This window comes from Bos indicus, chromosome 7 (genome assembly GCF_029378745.1).
Source record: "Bos indicus isolate NIAB-ARS_2022 breed Sahiwal x Tharparkar chromosome 7, NIAB-ARS_B.indTharparkar_mat_pri_1.0, whole genome shotgun sequence".
NCBI classification, from domain to species: Eukaryota; Metazoa; Chordata; class Mammalia; order Artiodactyla; family Bovidae; genus Bos; species Bos indicus.
Window position 1 is genome coordinate 60,973,050 of NC_091766.1, and position 19,890 is coordinate 60,992,939.

Genomic DNA, 19,890 nt, shown 5'->3' on the forward strand with positions numbered 1-19,890 from the left:
TGGAGAAGGAAATGGCAACCTGCTCCAATATTCTTTCCTGAGAAATCCCATGGACAGAGGAGCCTGGTGGGTTATATAGTCCATGGGACACAACTTAGCAACTCAAAAACAACAAAAGTTGATGAGAACGTATGGAATAAGAGAGAGAAAATGATAGCCGTTATTATATTAAACCAGTCTTTAGTGGTATCTATTACACACAAGGATGGGGATAGAGTCTTACCTTTGACTAACACAGTAAGTGTAGTGGTTAAGAGTGGGCTTTGCAGGCAGCTATAATTGGGTTGAAATCATGCTGTTGTCATTTATTAATAACTGTGGGACTGTGGACAAGTCACCTAACATCTCTGAGTCCCATTTCTTCACTGATAAAGGGAGAGTCATAACATAACACCCCCTCAAAAGCTTCTGCTACTGCTAAGTTGCTTCAGTCATGTCCGACTCTGTGAGACCCCATAGACAGCCCACCAGGCTCCTCTGTCCACAGGATTCTCTAGGCAAGAATACTGGAGTGGGTTGCCATTTCCTTCCACAAAAGCTTCTATGAGGCCTAAATAAGATAATAAATGTGAAGTTTTGTGCATCCAGAAATAAATAACCAGAAATTGTTAACTGTTGTCTTCTGTTTGTTTTGCAACTTATAAGGAGTGGACAAAATACATTAACACCCATTGTCTTACTGACTCTTGAGTGTGGGGCCATTAATTACCCTTGGAAAGGTGAGATTATTCGATTTGTCCTCATTGCTAAGGGATTGTACCAGGAGCAGAACCTAGGTGTTCTGATCCTGATATGGCTTGTGACTCTGGAAGTTCTGAATCTGGTGGGTGACAGAAACCTGAGGCTCATCTCAGGGTAAGAAATGGAGTTCCTTGAATGTGTTCTTGAAAAGGGAAGAAAAGCAAGTTGACCATTTTGTTTCCTTCACTGGTTTTCTTTCACTCCCATCTATCCTGTCATTCTATGCAATCGTCTGTGAACCCCCTACAGGCAATACAAGATGGAAAATGAACAAATGAATGTATAATCTATATCGGATAGTGCCTAATTTGTGGCACATAATTAAATGAAGACTACATGCTAAAAAGTGACTAGCAGGACAGTCACCAAGGAAAGGGCAGGCAGGTCTTTAGGTTGACACTGGAGAAATAAGTAGAGGCCAGGTACTGGAACCAGTCAGTGTCTAGGTCGAGAAAGAGAACAAGCTTGGCAAAGGAGGCTAGGATGGGTGGAGAGGGCTGAGGGAAGGAGAGTTGCGACGTTAGAAGGAAGGGGCCGGGGCCCAGAACATTCAGGACTTTGGGGGCATAGGGAGAAATTTCACATTATGAATGTCAAGGAAAGCCACGGAGGAATTACATTTCATATTTATATACTCATTTACATCTTTAAAAGAACCTTTGGGTTTTGGTACCTTCGGTCGAGAGTAAGTTAAACTGGGGCAAGAGGCCCTCTTACTTTGTTGCAGACCTTTTCCCATATAGGACCTCCATTTCTCTCTCAGTGGGCTTCCCTGGTGGCTCAGACGGCAAAGAATCTTCCTACAATGTGGAAGACCTGGGTTCAATCCCTCAGTCGGGAAGATCCCCTGAAGAAGGAAGTGGCAACCCACTCCATTATTCTTCCCTGGGAAATCCCACAGACAGAAGTGCCTGGCGGGCTATATAGTCCACGGGGTCGCAAAGAGTCGGAGCACTTTTTTTCTCTATCAATAAAAGAGGGGGGGTGCCAAAAAGTCGAAGATGAAAACGATACCCCTCTTAAAGGAAGAACAGTTTAAGCTCTCCTTAGAGCATTTCCACGTCTCGCCCGATAGTGAGTCCTCGCATTACCCTAAAGGTTAAGCCGGAGGAACCTTGATCTGCCCACTTCCAACAGGCAAAATCTCCTTTATAATCAGGAACGCGTGGCTTCTTCTGTACAGTACAGCCAATCGCGAGGAGGAAAGCGGCTTGGGGGCGGCACTCTTGCCGGTTCTGGCCGCGTCATTGGCTGATAGCCGCGTCGCTCTGTCGCAGTGCCACGTGACGGCGCAGGCTGAATTTTCGCTCTATAGTCGCCTTCCTCACCTCCCGGCGGGTGCCTGCTCACCGCTTGCCTCAGTCCCGCCCAGCCGGGCCACACCTCCTCCTGGGGCAGGGCGATGGGCGGGCAAGGGAACTGGTGGGTTAAAGGGAGCCCGGCCCGGCAGTGGGCTACCTCCGCTCGCGCCACGCTACCGCCTCAGTCCCGCCACGGCGGAGGACGCGCCTTGGAGCCGGGTCGCACGGTACGGCAGAGACTCGAGAGGTGAGGCGAGGGGAGGGACTGGAGACCGGGGAGAGTGAGCAGTTCTGGCCTCCGCGCGGTCAGCGGGCTCCTCTTGGAGTCGTCTTCGCCTGTGTCCCACGTTGTGGTGGGAGGAAGCCCTCGCCAACGGTCGCTGCGGGCAGTCGTGGCTGGGCCGTGAGAGGTGGGCGTGCCTCGGGGTTATTTCCTCTGTCGGCAGGGGCGGAGGCAGGGCTAGCGTCGAAGCCCCACATCCCCATCCAGTGAACCCGACCCAGCTCCTGCGCTTGAGGTCTGTTCGTCCTTCATCCCATCTAATGCGCCGGGTGGTCCTCAGCTCGTAGGTGAAGGCACGGGTCTTCCTCCGGAGTCCTCCTTGTGCCATCCGGAACCCCGATATCTGGGAGCAGGACCGAGGAGATGAGGGCCACCCTTACCACTTCAGATGGGTAAACTGAGCCTTGGACAGGAGAGAGGACTTGATTTCTTGGTTTTAAAAACTACATACCAGGTTAAGTACAAATCATACCTCTACTTCTTTGAGATTCATAGACTGAAGTTGAAATCCTTTCGCTGGTGAGATGGAGACACTGAAAGGACACAGAAAGGGACAGAGCCTTGCTGAAAGTCACACAGCAAGTCATTTGCAGAGCTAGGACTTGTACCCAGCTCTTCAGACTCATAGGCTATTAGACTGGGCCCCTTCTTTGCGCAGATTGTTGGTCTACGGTGAGTTAGAAGCATTCAAGACTTAATGGCACTCCTCTCTGGCACTCATTCTAGAACCTTTTTTCCTCATTCCTGGGGCTCTTTATGTGAAATCTGGAACTAATGTGATATCAAATATTGAGTTAAGCGGAAGTTCTTGTCTTCAAAAGTTGAGTGAATGAGAAATGGAGAGCCAAAGCTGTTGGCAAGAAATAAGTCCATTTTTTTTTCCTCTTCAGTAATCTCAAAGGATGAAGACTAGTAGCTGTCATTTTTTAAGCAAATGCTATGTGCTAGGCACTGTGCTAGGTACTTGGCTTCGTTTTAAAACAACACTGCAAGTTATGTAATGTTATCTCCATTTTACAGGTGAGAAATTAATGCTGAGTAAAATTAAGTTTTTTCCCTTGGTGCCATACAGATGTTGAACAGTGTGGCTGGGATCTGATTAGAGTTCTTTCTGACTTCAGAACATACCTAGTGATTCTTGAAATATGGCCCACAGTCTACTTACTCAGAATCACCCAAGGGGCTGTCTTGAATCTCACCCCTGGGTTTGTCTGAGAATCTCCATCTTAACAGATCTCCGTGTTGGGTGTCATTGTAATATAATTTGCTGCTTCCTGGAGGAAGATCTAGAGATGATGTATTGGGATTTGACAAGATCTAAATTAGATTCACTAGGGGTCCTTTTGAGAATTGATGTTACTTTTAATGGGTATAAACCGTCAGATAGATGCTTCCCAAACTAATTTCTTGACACAAACTTGGTTATGGTGTGTGAGGGTGGAGAGGGAGGAGTAATTCCCTTTTTACCAACATAGCTCATAAACTGTTATTCATCCATTTGCTTAACAAATACTTGTTAAGCTCTTATTAGGTGCTGTACACTTTTAAGGTACAGGGGATACAGTTGCAAACTGCATTAATTATCAAAATTAATAATAGACTCAGAAATGAGTTGAGTACTTGGCCACAAAATTACTGCTTATAACTAGCTCCTAAGACCTCTTAGCAAGGAAACAAAATTGGGGTCCATGTGTTTTAGAAGAGAGCTAAGCTTGGAAATTGGAAAATGAGGATTGAGAATCTGGTTCTACCAGTTGAACAAGTGACTAAACTTTGATTTTTCTCATACTGGAGAATAGGAATTCGTACTCTATTTTCAGATTTACTGAGGAGGCAAGTGGAAGATGCTGATGAAATCTTACTAAATTTTTATTAAAATTTTTTTTCTTTTTTTCTTATTTAGGTGAAATTTTTTGAAAGCAATATAGTGCTGTGCAAGGAACTATTTAATTATTTTACCATGGTTTTACAGTAAGTTATTTTCCTCTTGGGTATTTTATTATTTTGTCTTATAATGGGCTTTATAAGAGAAAGAATATATTATAGTGCTTATACTACTGATGTAAGCCTTATGGTGGTGGTTCTTTTTACATCACAGAATTAATGGACATTGTTAATCATTTGTGATAACTGAAAAGTAGGGAATTTAAAAAAAATATTTATATAAGTTTGGCTGTGCTGGGTCTTCGTTGTTGCTCGGGCTTTTCTCTAGTTGTGGTGCTTGGGCTTCTCATTGCAGTGATTTCTCTTATTAAGGAGCACAGACTCTAAAGCACAGGCTCAATAGTTGGGGCGCACAGGCTTAGTTGCTCGGAGGCATGTGGGATCTTCATGGATCAGGGATCAAACCCACATCTCCTGCATTGGCAGGCAAAAATCTTTACCACTGAGCCACCAGGGAAGCCCCAGGAAGGTTTTTTTTTTAAGTTATTTATTTTTAAAAATTTTTGGCTGCTCTGGGTCTTGGTTGCTTTGCACTGACTTTCTTTAGTTGTGGTAAGCGGAGGCTGCTCATTGCAGTGGCTTCTCTTCTTGGGGAGCACAGGCTCTAGGCACATGGGCTTCATTGGTTGTGGCACACGGGCTTACTTTCCCTTCCGTATGTGGAGTCTCTCCAGACCAGGGATCAAACCCATCTTCCCTGCATTAGCAGGCAAATTCTTATGCACTGTGCCACCAGGGAAGTCCAGGAATTTTTTTTTTTTTTGGTCTTCACTATATTTACTTGGAACTTCACCTTTTTCTTCATTTCAATAAACATAAATCATAGCCATACATAGCAAGTTGGAGGCATTGCGTTAGATTCTGGGTATGTAGACACTGGGATGACTTGGTGTCTGTCCTGAAATGGTACTCGTGTTTGAGAGACATGTAAACTTGAGCGACTTGGGTGCTAAATGTCATGTCATTTGTTGGAGAAACATAGCCTGTGAAATTTCAGCCCCCTTCTTCTATGGCATTTGAGGTGGGACTTAAAAGATTAGAAAAAGGACTAAGACAGATGGAGACAGAAGGGAAAGGCATCCCAGACTAAGGAATGACATGAGCAAGGGCCCCAAAGGACAAAGGCTGTTTAGTATTTTCATGGACTGGTGATTGGAACACTGGTGCATGAAAAGAAACAAGAGAAAGGCAGCTGCAGGCTTATTCACAGAGAGAAGACTAAAGTTATTTGACTGTATTCAAGAAGGTAGAGAGTTATTGCAGATTTTTGAAGAGTGTATCCAAATGATTTGATGTCATGTTGTTAATGAATGCTCCTTTTGAAGAAGAGGCAGCATGGGATGGTGGTTAAAAACATTGGTTCTATTCAGTGTTTAAGGCTGAAGTGTGTCTGCAACTTTCAAATAGTTGAGAGAAAAATTACCAAACAAACTAACTGGTATGTGTAAAGAGTGCAAAAGTAGTACAGATATAGCAAAACATTAACAATTGGTGAATTGTTCAGCGGGTGAGTTATGAATAACCAGTGTTCATGTATCATTCATTCAACGTTTCTGAATATTTGAAAGGTTTCAAAATAAGCTGTTCAGAGACAGAGTAGGCTTGAATCAGATAGGTCTTGATTCTCATCATGATTCTACTGCTTAAAAGCTGTGTGAGTACTGGAAAATTATTTCCAAGCAACACAGTCCACACCTATTCCAGCCTAGTTTAACTGAGATTTTCCACTTAGGAAAAGAGACTTTTTGTTCACATTAATATTAGGTTAATGTTAAGACTTCTCAAGTTTTCCACAAACGTTAGATAGAGGTTATTTTATATAATAACTGTTTATATCCCCTTCTTTGTCTTTTTTTTTTTTTTTTTGCCTGTGACGACATGGCATGTGGGATATTAGTTCCCTGACCCGGGATTAAACCCATATCCCCTGCATTGGATGCATGGAGTCTTAACTGCTGGACTACCAGAGAAGTCCACCCTTCTCTGTCTTCTTTTGGATTATTTACTATTTTCTGTGATCCCATTTTATCTCCATTGTTTATTTGCCATAACTTTTTGTTATTAATGGGATTGCTTTAGAGTTTATAGCATCTGTAACTATCACAGTTTGCCTTCAAGTGATATTATATCATTTCATGTATAGTGTAAGATGCAATGCTTTGCTCGCTCCTGGTTTTGTATATGTTAAATTATATATAGCATAACATTGGCCATATTAACCATTTTAAATGTTCAGTAACATTAAGTATAAGTGGAATTATATAGTATGTGTCCTTTTGTGTCTGGCTTCTTTCACTCATCTTTGCTGTAGATGAAGAGTATCTGAGCTTTATTTCTTTTAATTGGCTAAGTAATATTTCATTGTGTGGCCTAGACCAGTTTTTTTTCCATTCATCTATTAACAGATACTTGGGTTATTTCTGCCTTTTGACTATTGGGACTAATACTGTTGTGAACGTTTGTGTACAGGTATTTGGTCCCTGTTTTTAGTTCTTTGGGGGATATACCTAGGAGTGGAATTGTTGGGTTATATAGTAATCCTGTGTAACTGTTTGAGTAACTACCAAACTGTTTTCTGCAGTGTTTTTACCATTTTACATTCCCAATGCAATGCATCAATTATGTTTCAAAGAAACAATCAAGTTTTAAAAGTTAAGAATTATTTTTGAAAAAAATTTTTTTGTTAAAATAATTAAAAAAAAAAAAAAAAAACCAATCTATCCATCAACAGAAAACTTAGTACATGCCTCTTGGGTGCTCAGTCCTATGCAAGGTATTGTGAGAGTTCACAAAAAGCATAAAGTAGCTCCTTGAATAATTTTTAATCTAGTTGAAAAGATAAAATGTATATTCAACAGACATTTATTGAACATCCAAACAATGAGAATTTAGAGAAAAATGAGATTCTGTTTATGTGCCGATGATCTATGTTCTCTTCCCCTCCTCATTTATTTTTTTCAATTTTGGCTTCTCTCCTATGCTTGACACCCCCAGTTTTCTTTTTTCTGACCAGGGATCAAATGCACGATCCCTGTAGTGGAAGGCCAGAGTCCTAACCACTGAACCACCAGGAAAGTCCCCAAAATGCCCATTCCTAATTGCTTACTGGATATCCTTATTTGGATATCTAAAAATCTCAAACCTATGACATATAAGGCAACCTTTTTGTTGCTTCCTGTCTTTCCATTCTGTCCTCCACAGTCCCATGCACTATCCTTGTATGTGGCCCACCTCAGAGTTCATCTTAGATGTATCCCTTTTCTGCAAGCATCATCTTTTGTCTAGTTGCACCTCTGAAATATCAAACCTCCTTTCCTGCCCTGTCTTGGAGTTTATGTCCTTTCCGCCATAGCTTACAGGATGAAGTCCAGGCTTCTTGGGATTACATAAGGACCAGTTTTGCACTCCAGTCTTACCTTCTGCAGTTTCACTCCAGAAATCTGGCAAGCTAGGTGACTTTTTCCTGGGTCTTGGATTTTTCTGGGACCTTCCACTTGCCTGAGTTTCTTTTCTTTTCTTACCTACTTTGCAACTTCCTCACATTGACCTACAGCCTATTCTCTATTCTCAGAGTATGGCAAACCTCTGTTATGGCACTTAGAGTGTTATAGTTTATCTGTTTATAAATCTGTCTTAACCCACTGATTGTGGGTAGAAACTGGGTTTCTTATCCATTTTCATATTAATTTATTGATCTCCTGCTATGTGCTAAGCTTTGTTCTTATTGGGGATACAGTAGGTATGAAAAAGACTATAAATAACATTTTTTATAAGTATAAATGCACAATATAATTGCAAAAGTCTATGAAAGTTCTGTGAAGAAAATAAAGCCAGATAAGGATTTTTGAGAGGAGTGGCAGTATTATTTGGTATGGTCAAGGAAGGCCATTATATGGAAATGATATATAAGCTGAGGCCTGAAGAATGAGAAAAGGCCTGCAAGATCTGAGTGTGTGTTTCCTTATTAAGGTCTCTGCACTTGCTCAACTTCTCTGCCTGGAACAAACTTGGCATGTATTTGGCATGTTCCAAATAACAGCAAGAAGGCCAGTAGGAAATGAGGGTGGAGAGTTGGACAGGGTTTAGATATTATTAGCTGTTGGAGTAGCCCAGTTGAGATCTGATGGTGGAGGGAAGTAAGAAGTAACTGGATTCCAGATACTACGGACAGTGGGGAGAGGATGGATATATTTAAGGTAGAGCAGACGGGGAGTGAGGGGGAGGGGCATGTGAGGGGGTGAACAAAAGCAAAATCGACCCCTAGATTTGTAGTCTAGGTTCTGATGCACTGTGTTTAGCACAGTGGTTAGCTCGGAGTAGATAAGGAGACCAGTACTCAATCTCTGGAATCAAGATTGCCAGGAGAAATATCAATAACCTCAGATATGCAGATGACACCACCCTTATGGCAGAAAGTGAAGAGGAACTAAAAAGCCTATTGCTGAAAGTGAAACTGGAGATTGAAAAAGTTGGCTTAAAGCTTGACATTCAGAAAAGGAAGATCATGGTATCTGGTCCCATCACTTCATGGGAAATAGATGGGGAAACAGTGGAAACAGTGTCAGACTTTATTTTGGGGGGCTCCAACATCACTGCAGATGGTGACTGCAGCCATGAAATTAAAAGATGCTTACTCCTTGGAAGAAAAGTTATGACCAACCTAGATAGCATATTCAAAAGCAGAGACATTACTTTGCCAACAAAGGTCCGTCTAGTCAAGACTGTGGTTTTTCCTGTGGTCATGTATGGATGTGAGAGTTGGACTGTGAAGAAGGCTGAGTGCCGAAGAATTGATGCTTTTGAACTGTGGTGTTGGAGAAGACTCTTGAGAGTCCCTTGGACTGCAAGGAGATCCAACCAGTCCATTCTGAAGGAGATCAGCCCTGGGATTTCTTTGGAAGGAATGATGCTAAAGCTGAAACTCCAATACTTTGGCCACCTCATGTGAAGGGTTGAATCATTGGAAAAGACTCTGATGCTGGGAGGGATTGGGGGCAGGAGGAGAAGGGGACGACAGAGGATGAGATGGCTGGATGGCATCACTGACTTGATGGATGTGAGTCTGAGTGAACTCCGGGAGATGGTGATGGACAGGGAGGCCTGGCGTGCTGCGATTCATGGGGTCGCAAAGAGTCGGACATGACTGAGCGACTGAACTGAACTCAGTCTCTAGGAGCTCACATAGAAAGTTAACCAGTCCATCCTTGAAAGGCTTGTTGACACTTAGGAACATTTGTGGAGTAAGCAGGGGTGCAGGCCCACAGAACAAAGACAGGTCTGAATTTTCATCTCATAGTACTTGAACTTCTTAGTCTGCGGCAGAGGGCTGGATCAGTGGCCAGGGCTGAGCCATCCTGGTTGTAGGTACCCATGGATGGGATGGAGCTAGATACAGAAGCTTTAGCTCATCCTTTTAGCTTCCCAGGCTGTACAATGTCGTGATCTTCCCTGAACTTATCTGACAACAGTGAGCTAGAGGATCAGATGGAACTGTGTAAATGGAGACTCTGTCTTGGTTTTACCTGTTTATGGTTTAGTTTTTTTGTTTTTAAATAATCTTAAAACTAATTTTTATTCATAAAGGGCAGAAAAGTAAAATACTAATTACTTAGTTGAAAAAGAATTAAATAGCATAACAGAAGATGTAATGAGATAATAGATAATTATTATCAAATGAGTGATACAGTAAGTGATTTTCTCAGAAACCTCCAGGGCTTGTGTGCTGTCTGCATGAGAAAGTCTGCCTTTCTTACCGGGCATACCGAGCCTACAGTACCTTTGCCGCTTTCTGTCTCACTGACCTTCCATATGCACCTGGTGGTTTAAACGTGTCATACTAATTTCTCATTCTTTCCCTCCAACCCCAGAACTATTGCTGTTTGTGTTTTCTTCTCCCTCATCCATTTTCCAAGTCTTCATTCTTTCATTTCTGACCCAGACTTCAGAGCCCAGGTAGGTACGTTGTTCCCTTGAAGCCTTGCTAAACTGTTCATCTCTTGCAGGTTTCTTCCCTGCTTAGATGCTCTGATCATAGTAGTTGGCAGCTTCGAGTGTATTTAACAGTGAGTTGTCTAATATACAGTTAGAGAATATACAGTTAGAGTCTAAAGTACAGTAGAGCAAAGCATGAATATGGAATCATTATGCTTCAGAGGGAGACTTTACCAATCTCTGAAGACTATTGCCTTCCAAAAAGGCATTTCAATTTCACAAATTGAAAAACTGTTTTATATACACTATTGGTTAAAATATGCTATAATTACTAACCAAAAAGTAGACATTGTTTCTCTTATGTCTGCAAAATTCCAAAAAGAAGTTGGCCGAGTGCGGTCAGGCTTACATGGAAGGGATGTCCCTCCCTTTTAGTCCAGTGCTCTTTGTTGTTGTTCAGTCGCTCAGTTGTGTCCAACTCTGTGCGACCCCATGGACTGCAGCACACCAGGCTTGCCTGTCCTTCACTGTCTCCCGGAGTTTGCTCCAATTCATGTCCACTGAGTCTGTGTTGCCGTCCAGCTATCTAATCCTCTGTTGCCTCCTCCTCCTCCTGTCCTCAGTCTTTCCCAGAATCAGTAATTCACATGGAAAACAGTGCCAGGGCTGCTGTTTCATCACCAGAAAAAGAGAACCAAGTAGTCCCAACTTCACGTGCCTGATCAAAGAAGGAAGTACAGAAATGTTCTTTCTGTGTTGCCTGAACTGCCATTATACTTTAATATATGAATGTGTAAATGTATTTTTCAAATATTTTGTTGGTTATTTTTCTCCAGTTCCTGCAAGATAATGTGAAAGGTTCAAGAGTTTTCCTTTTGAGCCTTTTTTATCCCTCACTGTCAAACATCAATGTTGATAAAGGGAGATATTATCCTGAATGATACAGGAGAATCCTATTTTATTAAATTTCATGGAATATAGAGTAGGTATTCCAACTTTTTAAAAATGGGGGGTCTGGCTATCGGCTATATTTCAAGGATAAACACTGTAATTTCTTAATTTTCATGAAGCAGTTGGTGAATACTATAATTAAGCAGTAACAGGCTTGAGGGAATGAGAGGATTTTTGTGCAAAAAAAAGGATACTTGAAAAATGTAGCTATTTCCAAAGTAGATATTTCCACCTGAAAATAAATACTGCTTTGCATCCTACCTTTTCTGTATTTCAGTTATTTATTTAGCAAATATTTTCATTCCTGTTTTGGAAAGCATATACTTGGACACAGTAGGGGATACAGAGATGAACCAGAATGAAACTTGCTCTTAAGGAGCTTAATCCATACAGAGATCATACCTACAATTTAGTTTAAGATAATTTTTAATGTTTTTTTTGGGGGGGGTGGATTTAAAATAGGCTTGAAAAAAGGGAAAAAAGTAGTTTTGAGAAGGATTCTAGATGGTAACTAGGATCAGTAAAAGGCTATAGATCGTTTTTGGATTCAAACTGATGGCTAAATCAGTTCCACTTCTAGGACTGCTTGTGAGTGAATACCTGTTTTATCTCCACCTCAGTGTTTGAGAGCTGGAGATGGGAAAGGACCACGGCCATGAATACAGAGGAGAGTTGGACACAAGTTTGTTGGTGTCAGTGCTAGGTCATTTTGGGTAGCAAGTAGGTGAAACTGGGATCTGTAGGGTACCTGAATTTCAAAGTGTTTAGAGATAAGTGAAGTTAAAGAAAGCTAATTAGTGACATGGATAGTAACATGCTCAAAAAAAGAGCTATTCTTAGAGTCTTAAAATCTGGATTTTATTATCTGTTTAAGTTACTTACAAGCTACATGAATTACTGTAAGTCATTTCACTTTATTATAATCTGCATCTTTATATTTAAAGTGGGTTTCTTATAGACAGCATATAATTGGGTCTTTTTAAGTCATATCTGGCAATCTATTTAATTGGTATGTGTAGACTATTCACACTAAATGTGATTTTTTTAATATGTTTGAATTAAATTCTACTGTTACCAGCTATTTTCAATGTGTTCTGTTTTGGGTCTCATTTTTCATTTGGGTTAATTGAGAATTTTTTTTACAATTCTATGTTATCTCCACAAGTAGCTTCTTATTTATATCTTAAAAAATTTAGTGGTTACCCTTGAGTTTACAGTATACATCTTCCTTCATAGTATTGTACTACTTCATATATAGTACAAGATCTTAGAATTCTTAATTCTGCCTGCCGTAATTTGTACTCTTATGCTTTTTATTTTGCATGTGCTATAAACAAAATGCATTTCTATTTTTGCTTTAGGCAGTTATCTTTTAGAGCAATTAAAGAGTTTTAATTAAAAACAAATTTTATTTTCATGTGTTCCATTTTCTAGACTTTCTTTGTTGTGTATTGTGCACACCTGAGTTTTGTCTGGTGTATGTGTGTGTAGTAGTAGTAGTAGTGCTGGTCTGCTGGCAATAAATTCTCTTCATGTTTGTCTGAGAAAAGTTTTTATTTCTTCTTCATCCTTCAAAAAATGTTTTTTTCTGGGTTAACAGTTATATTTCTGTGATAAAAGTATCACTCCATCTTCTGGCTTATATGGTTTCCAAAAAGAAGTCTGCTATAATTCATATCTTTGTTGCTATATTTAGCATGTTTTTTTTTTTTTTTTCCCTTCCTTTGGCTGTCTTCAGAATTTTATTTTTGTCTTTGTTTTCAGCAGTTTGAATACAATCTGTGTAGGTGTATGGTGCTGTGTTGTTTGGTTTCGTTTTATATTTGTCCTTAGTATCCTCTGAGATTCTTGGATCTGTAGTTTGGTGTCTGTCATTAATTTTGGAAGATTCTTGACTATTATGTCTTCAAATATTCCTTCTTCCCACTCTATGTCTTCCCCTTTTGAGATTCTAATTATGCATAAATTTGTTTATTTAATACACCCCACCACTCTTGAATGTTCTCTTATTGTTTTTGATTTTTTAAAAGTTCTGTTTTTCTCTGTTTTAGGTTGGGTAATGTCTATCGACCTATCTTCAGTTTCATCGATTCTTTCTTTGGCTTTGTCAGGTCTGATGGTCCTGTCAGAGGCATTCATTATCTCTGTTACTGTGTTTCTCACTTTTCGTATTTCATCTCAGTTCTTCCTTACAGTTTCCTCACTCTGTCACACTTCTATTATTAATTTTTACCTTTTCCTTTCCAGCTAGCTGTCATATAGGGCAAGATTGGAATTTTATTAGTTTTTCTTATGCCTCTTTTGCATACCTTAGGTTTGGAAAAGCCTTTTGACCCAGAAATCACTAAGAGCTATTCCAAAATAGAATGATGTAAGGAATGCACTCAAGCAAGCTTGGCCTGAAAGTAGAAAGTGAGAAGAAAGGTATGGACCAGTTGCATTGAGGGATGAAGAGCTGCTGTGTGTTTTCATCAGTCTGATTGACTTGCTCAGGTAAGCAGTCATCTAAATCTGTTCTTTTTTTCCTTGTTTGTTTAACAAGACCATCAATGTAACTGTTATTTTACTCTTGTTCAGTGGGATGACCAGCTATAGTCCTTTTATCCTAACCAAAATTAATGTGGATTGCTTTTACAAATACTATGTTCTTGAATGGGTCATGGGTCTTGGATTATGGCGTCTTGGCAATATTAGGCTTATGGAACCTCACAAGGGCCTATCTTTTTGTCAGTTCTGAAATGGAAAACTCCCTGAGTCCTTTATTTAATATTATGCTATGCTATGCTAAGTCACTTCAGTCATGTCCGACTCTGTGCGACCCCATAAACGACAGCCCACCAGGCTCCCCCGTCCCTGGGATTCTCCAGGCAAGAACACTGGAGTGGGTTGCCATTTCCTTCTCCAATGCGTGAAAGTGAAAAGTGAAAGTGAAGTTGCTCAGTCGTATCCGACTCTTAGCGACCCCATGGACTGCAGCCTACCAGGCTCCTCCGTCCTTGGGATTTTCCAGGCAAGAATACTGGAGTGGGGTGCCATTGCCTTCTCTGTATTTAATATTATTTTACCTCTTATTGGCCACACTCATAAATTTGTTTATTCATTTATTCTTTCCTTCATTCAAACATTTTGTAAGCCTGCTGTCTCACAGTTACTGTACATTGTTGATGATTATAAAGATGAACAAGATATCTTTTCCCCCAGGAGCTGGGGAGACTCTTCCTTAATATAAGAGTGTGGTTAGTACTGTAGTACAGGCGTGAAGTGCCAGTTAATTACGATTCATTTGGGCTGAGGAAGATTGGTCAGTGCTTTGAAGAAGAGAAAGAATTTTTAACTGGATTTTTAAAATGGTTAGGATCTTGGTAGGCAAGAGTTTGATGGCCATTCTAAGCTACTGCTACTGCTAAGTCACTTCAGTCCTGTCTGACTCTGTGCAACCCCATAGACGGCAGCCCACCAGGCTCCCTGGTCCCCGGGACTCTCCAGGCAAGAACACTGGAGTGGGTTGCCATTTCCTTCTCCAATGCATGAAAGTGAAAAGTGAAAGTGAAGTTGCTCAGTCGTGTCTGACTCTTACCAACCCCATGGACCACAGCCCACCAGGCTCCTCTGTCGATGGGATTTTCCAGGCAAGAGTACTGGAGTGGGGTGCCATTGCAAACAGCTAACACAAAGACACTGATTTGTGAAGTATTTGCCAGTTGACACTCTGTTCCTCTGAAGGCCTGTTTCTTTTTCCTTCTCTTTTACTACAAGACTTATTTTTGCTGTTGTTGTCCCTCCTCTCTCTTTACTTGTTTCTACCTTCTATGTTTTCCTATAGTTTTTAGTGACAGGTCGTATGGCCCTGGTTTTGTGCTTTAGGACCCAGAGATGCAGGGTCACCTGGATCACCCTCCAAGTTGATGTGTTGGGCACCATCATTCCTCCGTTCAGCTTATGTTTCAGAGTGTGTACTTGGAATAATAAAGCAAATCTGTCTTTGCATGTTTATAGATCCTGCACACAGGACAGATGTGACTCTCTACTACACAAAGTAGAATGAGTAGACCAAAACCTTTCAGAGCACGTATCAGACACCTGCCCCATCAGTCCACCCCACACTGGTGCTTTGTTTCCTTCAGCAGTCCCTTATCAACTTGACTCTTCTTTTCTACCAAACTAGAATATGTTGTTCAAAGATCCAAAGGCATCCTGTCCTTTTTTTTTTTTTTTTTTAATTTCCCAAAACATTTAAGTTTACTCTGTCACTCACATTTCTTTTCTGTTTATTTTCAACAGCTAGTAGGTTATTTTAAAAGGGCCCCACCTCTAAAAAAAAATCAGTCATCTTCCTTGTTTCAGGGACTTTTGCAGGTAAGGTAGTTGTCAAGGTTTGAGACCAGAACCTCTTTTGCAGAATTCCTCAGAGTAAAAAACCTGAAAGTAAGATAGTAGCAGGTAGAAAGGAGTAGATGGGCTACCCTGAAGGAAAAAACTGCATAAGGTGCCAGCAGAGGTTGGGGAGAATCCTTGATAGTTTATACTTTTGGGCAGCCCTGTACTCCGTAAATTGTTTGCTTTAACTTGGTTGTTTACGGTCTGATTCTTTTTTCCTGGGTCAAGAAAAATGAGGCTCAACTAAGGAACGTGAACAAAAGATACCTACCCCCAAATTGAACTCCTCTTAACTCTCATGCATGACAAGTAGGACTGTTAAAATATGTGCGTACTGAGAATTACAGAATTAAGTTAACCCTGCTGTTTTCTCTGGGATAGGAGGCTGAAACATCTGTCTCCAGAAATGTCTTTGAAAAATGAAGATCAAAATGACCTTTCACCCAAGGACTCAGTTAAAGGAAATGACCAGTACAGAGCTCCATCTGGGATCCATCTGGAGCCTGAAGAGGAATCACGTAATGACTTCTGGCAGTTTGAGCCCAGTAATCTTTTTAGACACCCTAGGATCCATTTGGAGCCTCAAGAGAAATCAGATAATAACTTCAAGAAGTTTGTTATCAAAAAACTAGAGAAGAGCTGCCAGTGCAGTTCAACCAAAGCCAAAAATACCATTTTTGGTTTCCTTCCTGTTTTGCAGTGGCTCCCAAAATATGATCTGAAGAAAAACATTTTAGGAGATGTGATGTCTGGCTTGATTGTGGGCATCTTATTGGTGCCCCAATCCATCGCTTATTCTCTCTTGGCTGGCCAAGAACCTATCTATGGTCTGTACACATCGTTTTTTGCCAGCCTCATTTATTTCATTTTGGGTACCTCCCGTCACATCTCTGTGGGCATTTTTGGAATACTGTGCCTTATGATTGGTGAAGTAGTTGACCGAGAACTATACATAGCTGGCTATGACACTGTCCATGCTGCTTCAAATGAGAGCTCATTGGTAAACCAGATACCAGACAAGACATGTGACAGAAGTTGCTATGCAATTATAGTTGGCAGCACTGTAACCTTTGTGGCTGGAGTTTATCAGGTAAGAAACGATGGAATAAGTGATTCTTTCTGGCAAAGAAATCACTATACATGAAGTCTCAGTTCTGTCAGGGATCTTAGCAATCATAATAATTAAAGCTATCATTTATTGAGTGCACAGGATATGGAAGAGGTAGTGCCAAAATTTAAACCCTGGTTTGACTCCACAAGTAAGATAAGGCTGCTTCTATTTTCTCAACTTCAGCCTGCCTTTTAACTAGTGAATGTCAGTCAGCCAGAATTTAATTATTTGTTTGTAAAAATTTAGACCAGAAAGGGACCTCAGACCACCTAGTTCAACTTCTTAATTTTATATAATAAGAACTATCAGATTTGCTTGAAGTTACTTGTGGTTGGTTATTGGCAGAGTCAGCACTAACAGGCAAGAGGGTGACTGGGGGTTGGGAGAGGAAGAGTGCAAGTTTTTTAAACTGTAGGTGACTTCCCCCTTTCTTTTAGAATTGCTGCTCTAGTCAGTGACTCTCACTAAAGTTTGTAGTTTTCTCGGACTGTTGGGGAGGAAACAAGTTGGGGACCTCTATTTCATACTATCAGCCAGGAGAAGGATTAGAAATGAAGTTCTTGGGTCTCCACAGAATCCATTGATCTGCCATTACCATCATGCCTGTGCCTTTTGGCATTCAGGACCCAGTGCCAGCATTAACCCTCTTCTCTGTTAGAGACATTTTGAACCAATATGGGGCGCAGGAGAGTAGCTCACTCTATTAGGTGCCTGGGTAGGAGGCGAGGGAGAAGAGGCTGGTGAACAGAAGAGTCGTGTCCTGAGTTCATTTTTACTTTTTCATTAGTATGCCTCACCAAGAATGAGGAAGGGTACAATAGAATTTTGAGGAAGAATTAATTGGGAAGAGGAAAAAGAAATAAAATATTATATCTTTGAGGATGTAGAATTAACATGGAAGGCAGTATGGTATAACCACATATACATAGGCTGAAAATCGTTCTCAGTTTTAAGTTAGATTAAAGAGAGTTCTATAATTTTTAAAGTGTGATTCCATTTTGATGTGAATCTAGTTTTTTGTTTTATCAGTAAAAACTTTACTTCTACAGTAATGATAACGTGATTTAAAGAAAAATAAATGTTTTTTAAGTTAGAATTTTTCCAGTTTGCATCTTTATGATTTCTCATAGATCCTTGGGAAACTTTTTATTTTTCAAAGCAATCTGAACCTTATTCAAGTTTAAGAAACATTGAATAAGAAAGTAGGAATCCTGACTTCTTGTCTGGGCTAGTTAGTAACACTGTGACCTTGGGCAACTTGTTCAGGCCTCTGAGTGTCAGTAAAATGAGCCCTCTCTTTGTAAAATGAGAGAATTGATAAATGATTGTGTTTTTGTTTCTAGCTCTGACATTCTGTGGTGCTCTGGTAGAGTGTCTCCACACAAAGAAATACTAGGGGAATATAGGATTTATAAGGTCTTTTCCATTTATATTTAACACTTGTATATCCTTTCTTCTAGGTAGCAATGGGCTTCTTTCAAGTGGGCTTTGTTTCAGTCTACCTCTCTGATGCCTTGCTGGGTGGATTTGTCACTGGTGCCTCCTTCACTATTCTTACATCTCAAGTCAAGTACCTCCTCGGACTCAGCCTTCCTCGGAGCGCTGGAGTGGGATCACTCATCACTACTTGGATACATGTCTTCAGAAACATCCGTAAGACCAATATCTGTGATCTCATCACCAGCCTTTTGTGCCTTTTGGTTCTTTTGCCAACCAAAGAACTCAACGAGCGCTTCAAGTCCAAGCTTAAGGCACCGATTCCTGTTGAACTCTTTGTTATTGTGGCAGCCACATTAGCCTCTCATTTTGGAAAACTGAATGAGAAATATGGCACCAGTATTGCTGGGCATATTCCCACTGGGTTTATGCCACCCAAAGCACCTGACTGGAACTTAATTCCTAGAGTGGCTGTAGATGCAATAGCTATTGCTATCATTGGGTTTGCTATCACTGTATCACTTTCTGAGATGTTTGCCAAGAAACATGGCTACACAGTCAAAGCTAATCAGGAAATGTACGCTATCGGCTTTTGCAATATCATCCCTTCCTTCTTCCACTGCTTCACTACTAGCGCAGCTCTTGCAAAGACACTGGTGAAGGAATCCACAGGCTGTCAAACTCAGGTTTCTGGTGTGATGACAGCTCTGGTTCTTTTGTTGGTCCTCTTGGTCATAGCTCCTTTGTTCTTCTCCCTGCAGAAAAGTGTCCTTGGTGTGATCACCATTGTAAATCTCCGGGGAGCCCTATGTAAATTTAAGGATCTGCCCCAGATGTGGAGGATTAGCAGAATGGACACAGTTATCTGGTTTGTTACTATGCTGTCCTCTGCACTGATCAGTACTGAAATAGGCCTGCTTACTGGGGTTTGTTTTTCTATGTTTTGTGTCATCCTCCGCACTCAGAAGCCAAAGGCTTCATTGCTTGGCCTGGTGGAAGATTCTGAAGTCTTTGAGTCCATGTCTGCCTACAAGAACCTTCAGGCCAAGTCAGGCATCAAGATTTTCCGCTTTGTGGCCCCTCTCTACTATGTAAACAAAGAATATTTTAAGTCTGTCTTATACAAAAAAACTCTCAACCCAGTCTTAGTAAAAGCAGCTCAGAGGAAGGCAGCAAAGAGAAAGATCAAAAGGGAAACAGTAACACCCAGTGGAATCCAGGATGAAGTTTCAGTGCAACTTTCCCATGATCCCTTAGAGTTCCATACAATCGTGATTGACTGTAGTGCAATACAGTTTTTAGATACAGCAGGGATCCATACACTGAAAGAAGTTCGCAGAGATTATGAAGCTGTTGGCATCCAGGTTCTGCTGGCTCAATGCAATCCCTCTGTGAGGGACTCCCTGGCCCGGGGAGAGTACTGCAAAAAGGATGAAGAAAACCTTCTTTTTTATAGTGTATATGAAGCCATGACTTTTGCAGAAGACTCTCAGAATCAAAAAGAGAGACATATTCCCAATGGTCCGAATTTTTCCAGTGATTGATTGAGAAGGTAGATGGAAGGAAGAATCCTGTCTAGCCAATAGATTAAAATTTCAAGTGTGTAGCATCTTATACTGTGGAACTGGAAATTGCTACACACAAGAAATTTTAACCTTTTGGCTAGGCAGAATTCTTCCTTTGAAGTTGATGGCCTTTGTAAATACAGAAATGCAACAGAGCTTTTAGTTAGGCAGAATCAAAAAAAGAAAATGTGGTTTCAAGTTTTCTCTCAAATATGAGATATTCTTGGAATTAAATATCTGTTGAACTGT

General features: G+C 40.8%; 2 protein-coding genes across 6 annotated transcripts in view; one reads left to right on the forward strand and one right to left on the reverse strand.

Annotated features, from left to right (window-relative positions):
* The window catches only part of PDE6A (phosphodiesterase 6A), a 125,451-nt gene that overhangs the window by 87,693 nt on the left and 17,868 nt on the right, over window positions 1–19,890 (reverse strand). The window lies entirely within an intron of this gene.
* SLC26A2 (solute carrier family 26 member 2) overlaps window positions 2,036–19,890 on the forward strand; it is a 22,678-nt gene continuing 4,823 nt past the window's right edge. The window contains exons 1-5 of one of the 5 annotated variants that reach the window (XM_019965231.2): window positions 2,036–2,289; window positions 4,229–4,296; window positions 13,466–13,644; window positions 15,910–16,618; window positions 18,100–19,890. The exon at window positions 18,100–19,890 is cut by the window's right edge and continues 4,823 nt beyond it. In XM_019965231.2, coding sequence (XP_019820790.2) covers window positions 15,935–16,618; window positions 18,100–19,620 — 2,205 coding nt within the window. In that variant the 5' untranslated portion in view covers window positions 2,036–2,289; window positions 4,229–4,296; window positions 13,466–13,644; window positions 15,910–15,934 and the 3' untranslated portion in view covers window positions 19,621–19,890. Of the gene's footprint in view, window positions 2,290–2,313; window positions 2,780–4,228; window positions 4,297–13,465; window positions 13,645–15,909; window positions 16,619–18,099 lie in introns of those variants that run through there. The other 4 variants (XM_070793848.1, XM_070793847.1, XM_019965230.2 and 1 more) reach the window with 4 other exon arrangements.